The 19,852-nt window shown below is 31.8% G+C and overlaps 1 protein-coding gene across 1 annotated transcript in view; it reads left to right on the top strand.

Moving 5' to 3' along the window:
• The first annotated feature begins 970 nt into the window (after positions 1-970).
• LOC145294073 (dynein regulatory complex subunit 10-like) overlaps positions 971-19,852 on the top strand; it is a 32,574-nt gene continuing 13,692 nt past the window's right edge. Inside the window, exons 1-2 of the mRNA XM_080141091.1 lie at positions 971-2,112; positions 15,137-15,370. Coding sequence (XP_079997217.1) covers positions 1,069-2,112; positions 15,137-15,370 — 1,278 coding nt within the window. The 5' untranslated portion in view covers positions 971-1,068. The remainder of the gene's footprint in view (positions 2,113-15,136; positions 15,371-19,852) is intronic.

The raw sequence follows: 19,852 nt of genomic DNA, 5'->3' as shown, positions 1-19,852 counted from the left end.
CATTCCAAAAAATCACGTCAATCAATGGAAGTACTTTTACTTTTAAAAAGAATATAAGTTTAAAGCGAAGTCGGGTTTTTTCCAATATCCCCATATCAAGAATAGTTTTCTAAAATCTCGTAAGTTTGAAGTATTTAGAATTCTATGAGACAAACACCATATTTTACGCTAAACATAAAGGCGAAACTTATTTCCCTCTAGATTCTAAAATAACTGCTTTGTCGTGTTTTTGTTTTTTTGCTTGTTTGTTTGTTTGTTTGTTTGTTAATATATTTATTTGTTTTGTTTTGTTTTGTTTCTTTCCGCCAAGTTTTTCATGGTTATTGCACCTAATTTCTTGACAACAAAAAAAGTAAAATTTTCTGAGGTAGTTATCAGAGACTGTTAATTTACAATAATATCAAGAAAAATATTTTTAAAATATTTAATAATCTGTCAACATAGGTGAAATAAAAGATTGACGGCAACATCTTGATCTTGGCCTTTCCGGTCAAGATCAAAGTGTAGTATCTGTTCTTCAGATACTGCAAGCTATGACTAGCAAAGACCAGATGTGGGGGCAACCCCACATGCCTGACCTTTAACCAGCTCCCATTTCCCACCTCTCGGGAGCTGGTCCCCTTTTTCCCTTCCCCCTCCCTTCACTCCTCACATTAAAAATCGGCCTTGTGCCTAATTTGCTCGGTGGGGGAGCAAATAAATACCATCTGTTCTTCAGATGCTGCACTTCAATTTCTTGTTCTCTGTCAGTGGAGGAGAAATCCTTCACGACTGAGACAATTTCTTTTTTTTTTTTTTTTTTTTTTTTTTTTTTTTCTCCACATTAAAAACGACCCTGGTGCCTAACTCTGTCCCGTGCGGAGACATTGTAAATAGGAACTATTAATCTCTGTTCCGAGTGCTAAGGGAGGTCACTCTAAGTTTTGGCGATCAAGGGAAACAACTCTGTTCTGGTTGCCAACGGTGATAACGATACATTATTTGTTTTTCTTTTCCGACCACTTTTTCGTTGGAAGCATATGTCTCCTTTTTCATGTCGAAGAAGCTTCCAGTAAAAAACAAACCAATATGACTACCGTCAGTTTGGATACAGTACGAGATGGGACCCGGGTGAAGGAGGACAAAAACTACTACAGGGGTCCAGGCGAAACGGAACCCAGTGGCAAATCCGATGTTAAAACAGCCAAGAGAAGAATACGAATGGATCCCTCTCGCGCTCTGGAACCTTCTCAAAAGAAGCTTGCCTCAATTGAAACACAAAGGATAATGAACGTTTTTGAGAGTACTATTAATCGGGCGAAACTAGTATGTATGATCCCGTATATCATCGAGAATCTTGAGCAGTTTGAACCGTTTTTTGAATCGGGAATCTTATCACTTTTTAAACAGCATAAGACGATACAGGATTCATACCTCGAAATCAAGGTAAAAATGATTGAACGACATAAGGAGAGACAGCGTAAATTAATGAAAGAAAGACAAGCGGAGAGTCTCCAGGGTGACGAATGCGTTTCAAATGACGAAGATATTTCGATTGGTGAGAGAGAGCTGACGCAGTCGCCCGTTGGATCGAACGGCGAGAGCAACAAGGAAGACACTTTGCCTTCTTACAGGCCCAATAATGACAACAACTTGCCTCGTTCGGAGACGGGGGAAAACGGAAAGGGCGACAGCAGTCCAGTCAATGAGGAACAGAAAGATGATGAAGATGGCGAACGAGAAGATGACCCCGCTTCTGAGGAAGAGTTGGAAGATGAAGAGGATGAAGAATACAAAGCGATGACTGAAATGATGATGAAGAACCTGTCGGTTGTCGCTGAACAACTGAGTAATTCCTGCAAGAATATCATCCGCGCTTTTAACAAATGCCCTTCCGCAGTGACGGCCGTCCATAAGGAACTCGCTCACATGTCGCCAGCTGCGGCCAAGTTCATTGAAAACATGGAAGAAATGAAAGTGATCCTACGAAATCGTTTGCTGACAAATCCGATGGAAGAGAAGGACCAGGCGGAGTATCTGAAGGAAATGGTCCAAAAAACGCAGCAAAACGAAATTCAAATTAAGAAACTTGAAGCCGAACTAGCTGAAGCCATCGTCATCAAAGAAGAAGAGGTATGTGCTCACCTTTACTTTCCCCGCTTCCCAATCCCATAATCACGTTGACACACCGGTTCTCGTTAGATCACTGAAGTTAAACAACTGAGCCTGAGCCTGGTCAGTACCAGATGAGTGACCAATTTGGGAATACCAGGCGCTGTATGTAGGAGGACGTCGACACCTCCCTGCAAGAGCTGCAAAAAAACCTAACGTCGACATTTCCCCTAATTTGCATTTCCTATACATGCGACTGGTGACCGCTTGTAAATTTCATACTCCCATGAATCTTTCTCCGCAGTTTCATTTTGTTTCAAGAGGAAAAAGCTAGACCTATCGTCTGTTTTTACTATGGAGAAAAGCTAGCTTCCCAAAAAGAAGTACTTCGGATTGGGACAAAAATAAAAATTGTTACAGTAAAGAAAGATTATTTCCTCCGACCGAGGACAGAAGAGACAGTAATTCTAAAAAATTTGGACTGAATTGTTTTTTTTTTATTTGTTTGCTCTGTTTTTCTTTTTCTTTTTCTTTTTTTCTTTTTTGTTTGTTTGTTTGTTTGTTTGTTTGTTTGGTTGGTTGGTTGGTTGGTTGGTTGGTTGTTTTTTCTTACCTTAAGCCTAATCCACGCCTAAACTAATCTCATTTAGCTTGTAGGTTTAGTTCGGTAAAATTCGGTTTGGTTTTGTTTGGTTTGGTTAAAATTTTGTATAATCACAGAAGAAACCTTAACCCGATTCCGTCTTTTATTGGTTCGCCATTAGAATAGTAGTATTGGCTGCATTTGGAAAAACAGAATTATTCTCTAAGCTCCAGAACCCTATATTAGCATGAGTGTAATGATGGCCAAAATTATTGTTTATTGGGGTGAGGGGTTAATTACTTCCACAAAAAATAAGGTTAAGAACACGTAAATAACGTAATTTTAGTTGTAATATTAAGAGCTGAAAGAAAATGCGATCTGAAAATTATTTCTTTTAAATGTTTTTTTAATATGTTTAATTTTGTTAACTCTAAAAAAACGTGACTCGTTGGGTCACCCATTGAGTTTGGGTTAAATTGTTTGAATAGGGAAAAAGTGGGTTTGCAAAACTAATAAATATAAAATAAAAAGACAAAATACAAAATTAGATTTTCTCTCTCTCTCTCTCTCTCTCTCTCTCTCTCTCTCTCTCTCTCTCTTTCTCTCTCTCTCTCTCTCTCTCTCTCTCTTTCTCTTCTGTTCTTGGCCTTGGATCATTTGGAATGTCGATACCGTTTTTGTGTATTACTCAGAACCACACCCACAATGCATGCATATTAAAATAGAAATAAACGAAACATTGGGGAATATTAGGGTCACCAGTTAACAAGAGCTAACTTAACATGAACAAAATTTTGTAAATTAAAAACCAAGGAAAGCGTGATTAAATAACAACACATTTATATATCTATAGATATACAAATTATTACTTATAAGTTTACAAAAAGATTTTTTAAAGTCATTTTTAATCAGAAATATTCATTTGAGAAAAGTTTCTGCGAAATCGTGGTTTGGTAAGAAAATGTTAATTAAATATCAGACCCGAAGGGTTGAGATGTGTATGTTTATTAGGGACCTCCAATGCGCAACACGGATTTAGACCCCCCCCCATATGTAACACGATGTAACTGTAATTTAATTTAATATTATCATTATAACTTTTGTCCTAGTTAAAAGAAGAAGCTTTAAATAAAGTAGTAATATTTTTTAAACTTTTACAGCGTACGAAAATTATGAAAATGCGAAACCAAAATCGTGTTTACATTATCGACATCTTAAAACAATGTTTCTATGTAGGCGTAAACATACCTGTGTTTAAAAATCCTAGCAAAATTAACGACATTATCGACACCTTAAAACATTATCGACACCTTAAAACATTATCGACGCCTTAAAACAATGTTTCTACAAAGGCGTAAAATCAACCAATAGTCAGATTTACATTAAATTTTCGATACGTATTCAATTTTGAATTAACTTATATTTAAAAGTAGTTTTCGTTAGATATGCGAGGGGAAATATTTTTAAGTGTTCTGTTTCATGCTACGAAAACTAAATAAAATAAATTTAGGTCCATAAAAATTTCAGCATTCTATAAAGCTGAAGAGTTTGAATAATTATATATATATATATATAATTATTCAAACTCTTCAGCTTTATAGAATATATAATTATTTTTTGCTATAATAATTAAATAGCTACAGACACTAGTGTTTCATCCTTTCGGGAATCTCCAGTGCAGGGTGTCACAATTAACACCACCCGAACGATTCGAACCCCGCACCACGAGATATCTCTGGCTCGATTAGCAGAGACTGTATCCATTCGGCTACCATTAACAGCGTGAAATAGCGTTGAATTTAAACATTTTAATTTTAAATGTTCATTTACGTCAGTCAAAGAGTGATCTAATCGTTATACGATGATCTATGCATAAGAGCTAAATTGACCAACTTTAATTCAACTGAAAGTGCTCAACGATAAGAAATGAATTTCTTAAAGTGGCTGTCATAATTATTTTTTGCTATAATAATTAAATAATTAAATAAATAATTAAATAAAAAAAATTTTGCTATAATAATTAAATAATTAAATTTAAATTATATATATATATATATATATATATATATATATATATATATATATATATATATAGAGAGAGAGAGAGAGAGAGAGATGTATAAAATTTATTATTTATTTCATTAATATTGAAGTTTTAAATTAAAAAATGAACATAAAATCAATATTATTATGTTTAAAAAAAATCAACGTTTTCTTTAGTAATATACTAGCATGGGTACCCGGCGTTGCCCGGGTGTTTGGAGGTGTATGCTGAGCAAAAAAAGGGGGTAATTTTTAAAACTTTGACCCCTATTATGACCCCTGAAAATTTATTGTTTTGGCCTCAAATCAAGTTATTAAGTTAGATCCATGTCCACGGAAGCTATATCTAAAATTTCAAGTGTGTAGACCCAAAATTGTCGGAGAAGTTTGGTAGAGTTCTCAAAGCTCAAATTGTTGAACTTTGACCCCTTAATCGCCAAATTTCTGGCTAAAAACCGATCACATAGATTTTTCCAAATCTCAGAACCCTGTATATCAAATTTCGAGTCTGTAGACTAAAAATTGACAGAGTTATTTCGTAGGGAAATGTACACAGACACACACACACACACACTTTCACTTTTATAGATATATGGATTTAAAATTTGAGTCTGACAGAATGACAAAATTATATTGCAAACCGATATATTAAACAAACGAACTTCAAAGAGACAAATGAACACATAAGTAAAAAAGATTTGTATTAGAAAACGTTTATTATTCCACGTCTTTTTTTACAGACCTGACGACTGAGGTTCACTCTTAATAAAAATTGTTTTTTATAGTCTTAATTTTGACTTCCCTTTTCATAAAAAACTAAAAAAAAAATCAAGAAAGAAAAGAAATTTAATTTTATTTTTTCATTAATTTCTTTCTGTGCAAAGCAATTCTTTCAAACTTACTCTGTTTCCAAAATGTTTTTATTTTATTCCCCTCCCCCTTCATTCATTTTCCTCCGCATCCTGGCAAGTATTAAAAAACCATTTATAATATTTATTTATGGATTTATTTACTTATCATTTCTTTTGTATCGGTAAATGAATTCCATTTAAAAAAAAAAGTTGGAAAGTAAGTAAAAATTTACCCTTTTTACTTTTATACGATTTCTGATCACTTTGAAAAAGGTGTGTGTGTGTGTGTTTTAAAAATGTTTTTTAACTGCTATAATCTCATATATATATATATATATATATATATATATATATATATATATATATATATATATATATATATATATACAACGTGAGTATTCATATCGTGGGTTTGTATTACTGTACACATAGATTCGAAAAAAATAGTCAAAAACAAATATATAAATAAATGTAATCAAAGGCAAGATAAGTTACTTTTCTACCTAACTGGATATATTTTTTGTGTTTTTATTCAATGTAATATATTTATTCAGCTCTAAAAACATAGTGTTTACCGATGTGTTGGAAAATTCAAGATGGCGTCTCACACCCTCTTTAACACCGTAAGTTTGGGAAAAGGTGTTATAAATAAAAAACTATACAAAATACTATTAAAAACCCGCCGAATATATGTCAACCTATGTCACGGTAACATATATTGAGCGAGTTTTTAACAGTATTTTAACAGGGCACATCGTAAAAACTGACCCATTAATTTTCCTGAAGTAAAAACTATATAGTTTTTAAACTTTTAAAACTGTACATTATAAAAAGAAAACTGTTCGAGTGATTTTTTTTTTTTACATGGGTGTCACCACTTATCAAGGCCCAGAGGCCACTCAAGGATAAGGGTTAATAGGTATACATTAGTCATTGTGATTTTAGCATAGTAAACAGTGGGAATTTTGTAACTTGGATTACTTGAAAAAGAAAACTGTTCGAATGATTGAAAATGAAAACAAAATAACAATGTAAATATATTGATAAGAAAAAAACAAAAACAAACGAAGTTTCCGTTTCAGGAACCCGAGTTTAATTTTATGTCGTAATCATTCAACTCGTTAGCGGTTTTATTCAGCGATTAGGGATAACCATACGACATATCTAATTACCAAAGCGATTTTTTTTTTTTTTATTAAAACTAAACCTGTTTAGTTTTAATGAACCAATTTTTTTAAGCCAACACTTTAGTTATTTTGAGAGCGTGCAACTGCACCCGAAAGGTTGATTAGGAAACTCCAAATCCTTTTGTGACTCGAAAAAAAAGGGCTTTTTATCGGCTTAAATGATAAACTAATGTTAAATATTAGTATTTAATATAATGAGATATCAATCTACACAATTTGCCATCGATTCTGAAATAAAATGAAATCCTGACATTGTGATCATTTTTGCAGGTGTTATGTGCCAAATATTGAAATAAGAATGTTTAAATTCAATTATTGTAATTTAAGTCTTTAATTTTAAAGTCGATTTTATTTAAAAAATATCTTTTTAGAAATCAATCTCAAAAACAATCTGAACAATAAATCTCTTTTGTTATGGCTAAGTTTTTGTCAAGGGTAGAAATTATAATAGACAAGTATTCATCCATGATGACATTTTACCGATTTCCTGGTTTACAGGTATTCTTGCTAAATTTCTTCGAAAGAATTGACATAAACAATACTTCAACTAAATACGTATATTTCATGCAATAATGACTTTTGGTTCTTCTGACTTTTCCTAAACTAAACATAAAACATCGGTTAAGGTTAGTTTAACATTCTGTAAAAGTACCTTCCGTTTTTTTTTTTACTTCTGTAGGCACCGCCAAAAATGGCCGCAAAATCAAGTTGTTGTTGTTTTTTAAAACTAAATTACATTTATTAAAATCCATTATTTCTGAGTAACTTTTTTTTTTCCAGAAAGATAAAACCCTGAATTTTATCATATAGAAAACAGAATAATGTAAAACTTTTTCTACTATTTTTAATTCAATTTTAAATGTTAAATTTTCCCAAAAAGTTAACAATTGATATTTTTTGTCTTGCACAAAAAACGTACTTAAATATTAAAAAAAAATGGGTTTTTGAAATAATTTATTTATTCATTTATTGTCGAACTAAGATTTAGGATGATTTTCTAAGAGAATATGCAAAAATATTATAATATAAGTACCTGAATTTCAAATAATTCCACTTATTCATATAGGTAACCAGATATTTCGCGTCGCCGTAGAGTTCAGACCGACTCTGTTTACGTTTTCTTTTGATGAGACGAAAACTATGGAAGACCAAACAGGCCAAAAAAACTTATTTTTCAGTGACGAAAATTTCAATGTATTATTAAGCTGAGGCTGGCCAGTACCAGATGGGTGACCATTTGTATGAGTTTGGTTTTTAATGTGTATGTGTGTGGGGGCCAGGCTCCCCAAAATGGGGGGAGGGGGCAATTTAAAGCAGAATAAAAAAAAATTATTTCAGCGCGTTTGGTCCACCGTAGTCGAAAGGCGGCAAACGTTTTCAAACGAGATCGAAAAAAATGATGCTATTTTTAACACAAAGGGCACAATATTTATCGAATTTTTTTTTTTTTTTTTTGTATCGATTATTCAAAGCATGCTCTGTTTAATAATGGTCATGCATTATTCGGCTCGCTAAAAAAAAATTGTTAATTTATTTATCAAAAATTTTAAAATGGCTTTTTTCGTATAAATATTAAAAAAAAATTTTTTTTTGTTTTGCTTAACTTAAATTAATTATTTTACTTAACATATTCACCGAATTTCACACTTCAAAACTCAAAAGCGGGATAATTAAACACAATCGAAGTTCTGATATTCAGACGTCAAAATAAGGTATGCAAACAATTTCTTTTTTTTTTTTTAATCTATAATTCTGTCCCTTACAACAACACAATATATTTTGTTCAGTTTCAGATGATTATTTTAAGCATATTTGTTCCCACTTCAAAACAAGGGGGGGGGGTTGTAAGCAAAAAAAAATATATATATAAATATCGTTTATGAAAAAAAAGTACACTGTTATAAAGTTCATTCTTCTCCTAATAATCGCTGAAAATTTCGTATTGATCGGATAATTACCTGATTTTTGGTAGATTTTTAAAAAGACGGTCCGTCAAAAAGTACTGACCTGCCCCCCCCCCCCCAGTTTTGGCGGTGCCTATACTTCTGCAAAGAAGGTAAAAAAAAAACCGATAAAAACTGGATATATTTTTCGTGTTTTTATTCAATTTAACATGTTTATTCAGCTCGAAAAGCATACAGTGTTTACCGATGTATTGGAAAATTCAAGATGGCGTCTCACACCCTCTTTAACACCGTAAGTTTGGGAAAAGGTGTTATAAATAAAAAACTATACAAAATACTATTAAAAACCCGCCGAATATATGTCAACCTATGTCACGGTAACATATATTGAGCGAGTTTTTAACAGTATTTTAACAGGGCATATCGTAAAAACTGACCCATTAATTTTCCTGAAGTAAAAACTATATAGTTTTTAAACTTTTAAAACTATACATTATAAAAAGAAAACTGTTCGAGTGATTTTTTTTTTTTTTTACATGGGTGTCACCACTTATCAAGGCCCAGAGGCCACTCAAGGATAAGGGTTAATAGGTATACATTAGTCATTGTGATTTTAGCATAGTAAACAGTGGGAATTTTGTAACTTGGATTACTTGAAAAAGAAAACTGTTCGAATGATTGAAAATGAAAACAAAATAACAATGTAAATATATTGATAAGAAAAAAACAAAAACAAACGAAGTTTCCGTTTCAGGAACCCGAGTTTAATTTTATGTCGTAATCATTCAACTCGTTAGCGGTTTTATTCAGCGATTAGGGATAACCATACGACATATCTAATTACCAAACGATTTTTTTTTTTTTTATTGAAACTAAACCTGTTTGGTTTTAATGAACCAATTTTTTTAAAGCCAACACTTTAGTTATTTTGAGAGCGTGCAACTGCACCCGAAAGGTTGATTAGGAAACTCCAAATCCTTTTATGACTCGAAAAAAAGGGCTTTTTATCGGCTTAAATGATAAACTAATGTTAAATATTAGTATTTAATATAATGAGATATCAATCTACACAATTTGCCATCGATTCTGAAATAAAATGAAATCCTGACATTGTGATCATTTTTGCAGGTGTTATGTGCCAAATATTGAAATAAGAATGTTTAAATTCAATTATTGTAATTTAAGTCTTTAATTTTAAAGTCGATTTTATTTATAAAATATCTTTTTAGAAATCAATCTCAAAAACAATCTGAACAATAAATCTCTTTTGTTATGGCTAAGTTTTTGTCAAGGGTAGAAATTATAATAGACAAGTATTCATCCATGATGACATTTTACCGATTTCCTGGTTTACAGGTATTCTTGCTAAATTTCTTCGAAAGAATTGACATAAACAATACTTCAACTAAATACGTATATTTCATGCAATAATGACTTTTGGTTCTTCTGACTTTTCCTAAACTAAACATAAAACATCGGTTAAGGTTAGTTTAACATTCTGTAAAAGTACCTTCCGTTTTTTTTTTTTACTTCTGTAGGCACCGCCAAAAATGGCCGCAAAATCAAGTTGTTGTTGTTTTTTAAAACTAAATTACATTTATTAAAATCCATTATTTCTGAGTAACTTTTTTTTTTCCAGAAAGATAAAACCCTGAATTTTATCATATAGAAAACAGAATAATGTAAAACTTTTTCTACTATTTTTAATTCAATTTTAAATGTTAAATTTTCCCAAAAAGTTAACAATTGATATTTTTTGTCTTGCACAAAAAACGTACTTAAATATTAAAAAAAAATGGGTTTTTGAAATAATTTATTTATTCATTTATTGTCTAACTAAGATTTAGGATGATTTTCTAAGAGAATATGCAAAAATATTATAATATAAGTACCTGAATTTCAAATAATTCCACTTATTCATATAGGTAACCAGATATTTCGCGTCGCCGTAGAGTTCAGACCGACTCTGTTTACGTTTTCTTTTGATGAGACGAAAACTATGGAAGACCAAACAGGCCAAAAAAACTTATTTTTCAGTGACGAAAATTTCAATGTATTATTAAGCTGAGGCTGGCCAGTACCAGATGGGTGACCATTTGTATGAGTTTGGTTTTTAATGTGTATGTGTGTGGGGGCCAGGCTCCCCAAAATGGGGGGAGGGGGCAATTTAAAGCAGAATAAAAAAAAATTATTTCAGCGCGTTTGGTCCACCGTAGTCGAAAGGCGGCAAACGTTTTCAAACGAGATCGAAAAAAATGATGCTATTTTTAACACAAAGGGCACAATATTTATCGAATTTTTTTTTTTTTTTTGTATCGATTATTCAAAGCATGCTCTGTTTAATAATGGTCATGCATTATTCGGCTCGCTAAAAAAAAAATGTTAATTTATTTATCAAAAATTTTAAAATGGCTTTTTTCGTATAAATATTAAAAAAAATTTTTTTTTGTTTTGCTTAACTTAAATTAATTATTTTACTTAACATATTCACCGAATTTCACACTTCAAAACTCAAAAGCGGGATAATTAAACACAATCGAAGTTCTGATATTCAGACGTCAAAATAAGGTATGCAAACAATTTTTTTTTTTTTTAATCTATAATTCTGTCCCTTACAACAACACAATATATTTAATTCAGTTTCAGATGATTATTTTAAGCATATTTGTTCCCACTTCAAAACAAGGGGGGGTTTGTAAGCAAAAAAAATATATATATATAAATATCGTTTATGAAAAATAAGTACACTGTTATAAAGTTCATTCTTCTCCTAATAATCGCTGAAAATTTCGTATTGATCGGATAATTACCTGATTTTTGGTAGATTTTTAAAAAGACGGTCCGTCAAAAAGTACTGACCTGCCCCCCCCCCCAGTTTTGGCGGTGCCTATACTTCTGCAAAGAAGGTAAAAAAAAAACCGATAAAAACTGGATATATTTTTCGTGTTTTTATTCAATTTAACATGTTTATTCAGCTCGAAAAGCATACAGTGTTTACCGATGTATTGGAAAATTCAAGATGGCGTCTCACACCCTCTTTAACACCGTAAGTTTGGGAAAAGGTGTTATAAATAAAAAACTATACAAAATACTATTAAAAACCCGCCGAATATATGTCAACCTATGTCACGGTAACATATATTGAGCGAGTTTTTAACAGTATTTTAACAGGGCACATCGTAAAAACTGACCCATTAATTTTCCTGAAGTAAAAACTATATAGTTTTTAAACTTTTAAAACTATACATTATAAAAAGAAAACTGTTCGAGTGATTTTTTTTTTTACATGGGTGTCACCACTTATCAAGGCCCAGAGGCCACTCAAGGATAAGGGTTAATAGGTATACATTAGTCATTGTGATTTTAGCAAAGTAAACAGTGGGAATTTTGTAACTTGGATTACTTGAAAAAGAAAACTGTTCGAATGATTGAAAATGAAAACAAAATAACAATGTAAATATATTGATAAGAAAAAAACAAAAACAAACGAAGTTTCCGTTTCAGGAACCCGAGTTTAATTTTATGTCGTAATCATTCAACTCGTTAGCGGTTTTATTCAGCGATTAGGGATAACCATACGACATATCTAATTACCAAACGATTTTTTTTATTATTATTGAAACTAAACCTGTTTGGTTTTAATGAACCAATTTTTTTAAAGCCAACACTTTAGTTATTTTGAGAGCGTGCAACTGCACCCGAAAGGTTGATTAGGAAACTCCAAATCCTTTTATGACTCGAAAAAAAGGGCTTTTTATCGGCTTAAATGATAAACTAATGTTAAATATTAGTATTTAATATAATGAGATATCAATCTACACAATTTGCCATCGATTCTGAAATAAAATGAAATCCTGACATTGTGATCATTTTTGCAGGTGTTATGTGCCAAATATTGAAATAAGAATGTTTAAATTCAATTATTGTAATTTAAGTCTTTAATTTTAAAGTCGATTTTATTTATAAAATATCTTTTTAGAAATCAATCTCAAAAACAATCTGAACAATAAATCTCTTTTGTTATGGCTAAGTTTTTGTCAAGGGTAGAAATTATAATAGACAAGTATTCATCCATGATGATATTTTACCGATTTCCTGGTTTACAGGTATTCTTGCTAAATTTCTTCGAAAGAATTGACATAAACAATACTTCAACTAAATACGTATATTTCATGCAATAATGACTTTTGTTTCTTCTGACTTTTCCTAAACTAAACATAAAATATCGGTTAGGGTTAGTTTAACATTCTGTAAAAGTACCTTCCGTTTTTTTTTTGTTTTTTTTTGTACTTCTGCAGAGAAGGTAAAAAACCGATAAAAACTGGATATATTTTTCGTGTTTTTATTCAATTTAACATGTTTATTCAGCTCGAAAAGCATACAGTGTTTACCGATGTGTTGGAAAATTCAAGATGGCGTCTCACACATTCTTTAACACCGTAAGTTTGGGAAAAGGTGTTATAAATAAAAAACTATACAAAATACTATTAAAAACCCGCCGAATATATGTCAACCTATGTCACGGTAACATATATTGAGCGAGTTTTTAACAGTATTTTAACCGGTTTTTTATTTATTACACTTTTTTCCAAACTTACCGTGTTAAAGAGAGAATCGGCCGCCATCTTGAATTTTCCAATACATCGGTAAACACTGTATTCTTTTCTAGCTGAATAAACATGTTAAATTGAATAAAAACACGAAAAATATATCCAGTTTGGTAGAAAAGTAATTTATCTTGCTTTTGATTACATTTATTTGTTATATATTTGTTTTTTGGCAACTTATTCGAATCTATGTGTACAGTAATACAAACCCGAAATGAATTTAAGACCACGAGTGAAATGAGAAAATGAAGAAAATCACATTTACTGTGTGTTTACTGTTTATGTAAGTCAGCGATTGCCATAACAACGTGACGGTAGTGGACGTGTGTGTGTGCGTGTGTGCGTGTGTGCGCGTGTGCTTGCTAGTACTACTACTAAGTTTGTAGGAGCGTTTGATTTCGTGTAGTTTAGTTTCGTATAATAGTTTCGTATTTTTTTAATTTGTAAATAACAAGTTATTAAAAAATTAAACCCTTCCAAGATGGACAATAAATAAAGCCATAATATTTTATGGTAAAGGTAAGAGCGTAGAAACCATTGTTTTTTAGGAGATGTGATTATTGGATTAACCAATCAGAAATCGTCTGTGGCACACACATCTCTGTTTTTATAGATATATAGAAGATATAGATAGATAGATAGATAGAAGATAGAAGATAGATAGATATATAGATAGATATAGATAGATATAGATAGATAGATAGATAGATATAGATATAGATAGATAGATAGATAGATAGATAGATAGAAGATAGATAGATATAGATAGATAGATAGATAGATAGTATAATTAATTAAATTACGACGAAAAATAGAATTCTAAAAAATGATTAATTGTTAAAAGATTTAAATAGAATAAAATTTCAATATTCCACGATATGAACTTTTAAAAATAGATTTTTTGAGTAAGGGTTTCCATTTTTTTTTTTTTTAATATTTTCTAATAATATTTTAAAAATGACTATTTGAAATTTTATAATGGCAAATTCAACTACAACTTCAAATTATTTAAATATAATTCAATCCCAAATCTTAGTAATATTTTAGCATGTTTTGTGTGTGTGTGTGTGTGTGTGTGTGTGTGTGTGTGTGTGTGTGTGTGTGTGTGTGTGTGTGTGTGTGTGTGTGTGTGTGTGTGTGTGTGATTAATAGAGCTAGGACAACAGCATATTCTTTTCGTTATTTTGACTCGAGTATGTATCCGTTGATATCATATATGCTTTTATATAGAATGACATGGTTGTCGGTTGATCAACTGTGTCTAACTATGACGGATATATACTCGACAGTCAAAACAATGAAAAAAATATGGTGTTGTCATAGCCCTAGTGATTAAAACGTATGGGAAATATTCATCATCATTCCTCATTTTATCTAATCTAAAGAATACCTGATTTTTTTTTTTTTTTTGCTTGTTTTTTGCTTATTTTTTTGTTTTGTTTTTGTTTTTTTTGGAGTTTTTTTTTTCTTTTTTTTCTTAAACTAGTAAAAAATATGCGACCAGAGAAAGCATGTTTTTGCTAGATTGGGAAAATGATATTATGGTAAAAGACCATCTACACATTTATGCAAAAAGGAGGGTGTAATGACTAGGCGATTTCTTATATTTTTTATTAATATCCTACTCGATAAGTTTCAGTAATGTGTGTGTGTGTGTGTGTGTGTGTGTGTGTGTGTGTGTGTGTGTGTGTGTGTGTGTGTGTGTGTGTGTGTGTGTGTGTGTGTGTGTGTGAGAGAGAGAGAGAGAGAGAGAGAGAGAGAGAGAGAAAGCTATAAAATGATTCAAATAGTAGTGATTAGAAGGGAGACAACTTATGTTTTACTCATTTTTTTATTGTGTTTTTATTCTTTTTCTCTTTTCGAATGACAGACACGCCGCCAAAACGATGTAATCCGTAAGATTCAGGAGGAGATCCGATTGATTGATAAGCAGTCGGAAGACAACAACCGCCGGGTGAAGTCTGAGGCCGAGTCCAAAATCAACGCCGAGCTGAAAACAAGTGACAGCAAGTGCACCAAAATACAACAAGAATTATTCCACTACCGGAATACACTCATGAATCTCACGAACGACCATCAAAATCAAGAGTTGGAAATTTGCAGGGTAAGGATTTGGCGCTTTTGTCAACAGAAACTCAAATTTAGGGGAGATAACCAGCATAAACACAGCAAAAAAAAATATGCATATGTTTCAAGGATTTTAGAAGACAAACAAAATTATGTATGGAAGTTTAGATCCCGGATGATGCGGTGATTTAATAGAGATGAAATTTAGGGTTAGTTAAAAGTTAATATTTTTATACTATTGGTATATGACTATAATCATACAGGTTTCCATAAGATCGACAGTCACGCGACATTGAGTTTGAGCTAGCTACAGCCACTGTCAATAAATACTCTTTCTCCTTCTGTGTACCTAGAACTAAGCGGATTTTCCATGAGTAAAGTTTCTGTAACTGTACCTCCCAGTGGCTGCGGGTTGCAAATTAACTACAATCTAAAACTGTAGGATCACAAATATAACATCGTCTAGTCTCTGACTCCTCCAGATAAAAATGCTCAATATTTGAGATATAGCATCAGTATATGAAAGGAGTTTAAACTTTTGCAAATTATTATTTACAACATGTGTTGTTTGCATGCAAGGAATGTAAGATGGAGATAATAATTTTGTGGGAACATGATAAGAATTAGCAGCGAACCGGATGCTAACATATCCAGCATAAGAGACAAAATGAAAAATCGTCTTTTGCACATGGCTCCACGCATCGTTTCCGTTTGGAAAAAGAAAAATAAGATAACCACAAAAGAATTATCAACCACTGGCAGAGCTCCGCGCCTAAAATAAAGGCCTAAAATATCACAGTCAGTGAGAGGCATTTTAGGGAACGAAAAAAAAGAAAAAGGAGAAAAACATAGGAGGCAAAGATGCCGTGCTGCTAGCTGTTGATGAAAGAAGTCGCCGCTTCCAAGTTAAAAGCCAGGACACATATCACCGACAGTAGCACGACCGGCCACCCACTTTCCACCCCCATCGTCCGAAAAGATAAGTACGCTTACGAACATTCATTTTTTGTTAAATTATACAAGCCTACAAAAGTTCATTCCTTATCAATGCATACACACCTACAAACATCCTACGAACACTTTACCTCTTCTAATTAAAACTGTCATTAATAAATAAAACCGGTTCTCAACCTTCAATATTCGTCTGTCCTTAATTGCATGGAGTCAGATTCTACATACTTCAAACGTTGTCAATTAAATGTATTCTTTGTTGTGACCTCTATGGCCTCATTTCCTTCACCCCTTCTCCATCTGTAAACCAACCAAAAAAAACCTCTGGGCCATAATTTCTTTATTCCAAATATATAAAACTTTTGTAGATGGTTTCAATTATTTTATTTTTGACAATCTTCATTGGTCTGTTACATAACAATTTAATGACTTCAACCAACGATTATTTTATATTAAACAGTTAATCATGATCCGTTCCTTTTTTTTTTGTCTTCTTTTTGCTAAGAGCATATTCATGTCAACCTACTTCTGTCAAATGTAATTTTTCAGTCAATCTAATCTAAAATTAAAAAAAAGAAGATTTTCTGGATCATTGAATTACTTAATTTATTTGTTGCAGACTATTATCCTCATTTTTTTAGTTGCTGTTTCACGACGTTTCGACCAACTATTCTTCTGGCCTTTGTCAGGTGGTAACCACAACAGGATAGGAAGTCTGAATCTCCTAACTGTATTCTCAGCAATTACTGCCATCCATAGTTATTGTTGTCTTACCACGTTTTTGGCCAAGTAAGCCTCTGGTTGGCTTTGGGTAGGATTGAAACTTTTATCTTCAAACAATTCTCACCTAGAACCATAGAGATTTAACGTCTCTATCCATTGCACCATTTAAATAAATAAAATTAATAAACAATATTCATCTCAATAATGAATTTCCAATTAAATAACATAGATACCATTCAGTACGGTATGGAAGAGCAGATAATAAATAAACATGAATTTATTAGACCAAGTGGATATAGACATTGAATCTCTACGATTCCAGGTGAGAATTGGCTGAAGATAGTTGTTTCAATCCTACCCAAAGCCGGCCAGAGGCTTACTTGGCCAAAACGACAACAATGATTATTCAAGCCTAAAAGTTTTAGCAGCTAAAACATGTTTTAGAATAATAAAAAATATTTAGAATAAATATTTTTTATAATAATGTTAACTTAAAATTGTTATCATAACAATTTAGTTGAAAACTTGGAAATAATGACATGTAAAAACATCAGGTGATTATCTTAATGACATATACTAATGACGTCATTTATCTTAGTGATGTATATCGATGACGTCATTTAGAGAAGAAGATAGTCTTTTTGAGATACGTGGAAATTAGTTGGAGTTAGGTTGTCGGATAGAGGAGTTGGAGTTGAGGAACCAACCGGTCGTAATGGCTTGAAGCACCCGAGGAAGCGAGGGGTCCAACGCCTATTAAATGTAGGAATTATGGGCCAGCATGCAGCTTTCCAATGGGGAAACATCTGGAATGAAAAAATATTGCCGAAAATTAAAACTCGAGGCCCTATCGTTCTTGGGAAGAATTTTCATTGTAGCTTCCCGTCAAGACAAGACCATGGATGGACCAGATATGTTTCCCGATTGGCCAGATGTTGAAATCACAAATAAATGTTATTTGTCGTTTGGGTTGTGAAGGTATTTAGGTATTTTATTGTTCCATCATGGACTGTATTTAAATAAACAAACACATAGAACCCTACTACATTATTTCATTATTTAAATGGACATACACATACAATCCCACTACATTATTTAAATGGGCATACACATACAACACCATTACATTATTTAAATGGACATATACATACAACCCTACCACATTATTTAAATGGATATACACATGCAACCCTACTACATTATTTAAATGAACATACACATACAACCCCACTACATTATTTAAATGGGCATACACATACAACTCTACATTATTTAAATGGACATATGCATACAATCCCACTACATTATTTAAATGGACATACACATACAACCCTACATTATTTAAATGTACATACACATACAATCTCACTACATTATTTAAATGGGCACACACATACAACCCTACATTATTTAAATGGAGATACACATACAATCCCACTACATTATTTAAATGGACTTGCACATACAACTCTACATTATTTAAATGGACATACACATACAACCCAATTATATTATTTAAATGGACATACACATACAACACTACATTATTTAAATGGACATACACATACAACCCTACTACATTATTTAAATGGACATACACATACAACCGCATTACATTATTTAAATGGACATACACATACAACCTTACATTATTTAAATGGATATACACATACAATCTCACTGCATTATTTAAATGGGCATATACATACAACCCTACTACATTATTTAAATGGACATATACATACAACTCTACATTATTTAAATGGACATACACATACAACCCTACTACATTATTTAAATGGACATACACATACAACCCTACATTATTTAAAAGGACATATACATACAACACTACTACATTATTTAAAAGGACATATACATACAACCCTACTACATTATTTAAATGGACATACACATAAAACCCTACATTATTTAAAAGGACATATACATACAACCCTACTAAATTATTTAAATGGACATATACATACAACCCTACTACATTATTTAAATGGACATATACATACAACCCTACTACATTATTTAAATGGACATACACATAGAACCCTACTACATTATTTAAATGGACATATACATACACCCCTACTACATTATTTAAATGGAGATACACATACAACCCTACATTATTTAAATGGACATACCCATACAATCCCACTACATTATTTAAATGGACATATACATACAACCCTACTACATTATTTAAATGGACATACGCATACAATCCCACTACATTATTTAAATGGACATACGCATACAATCCCACTACATTATTTAAATGGACATATACATACAACCCTACTACATTATTTAAATGGACATACACATACACTCCTACTACATTATTTAAATGGACATATACATACAACCCTACTACATTATTTAAATGGACATACACATACAACCCTACATTATTTAAAAGGATATATACATACAACCCTACTACATTATTTAAATGGACATACACATACAACCCAACATTATTTAAATGGACTTACACATACAATCCCACTACATTATTTAAATGGACATACACATACAACCTATTACATTATTTAAATGGACATACACATACAACCCTACATTATTTAAATGGACATACACATACAATCTCACTACATTTAAATGGACATACACATACAACTCTACATTATTTAAATGGGCATACACATACAATCCACTACATTATTTAAATGGGCATACACATATAACCCAACATTATTTAAATGGACATACACATACAACCCCATTATATTATTTAAATGGACATATACATACAACCCTATTATATTTTTTAAATGGGCATACACATACAACCCCACTACATTAT

This window comes from Euprymna scolopes, chromosome 2 (assembly GCF_053919585.1).
Source record: "Euprymna scolopes isolate OS-2025 chromosome 2, ASM5391958v1, whole genome shotgun sequence".
Lineage (NCBI taxonomy): Eukaryota > Metazoa > Mollusca > Cephalopoda > Sepiida > Sepiolidae > Euprymna > Euprymna scolopes.
This window is presented reverse-complemented; position numbering and strand designations above follow the sequence as displayed.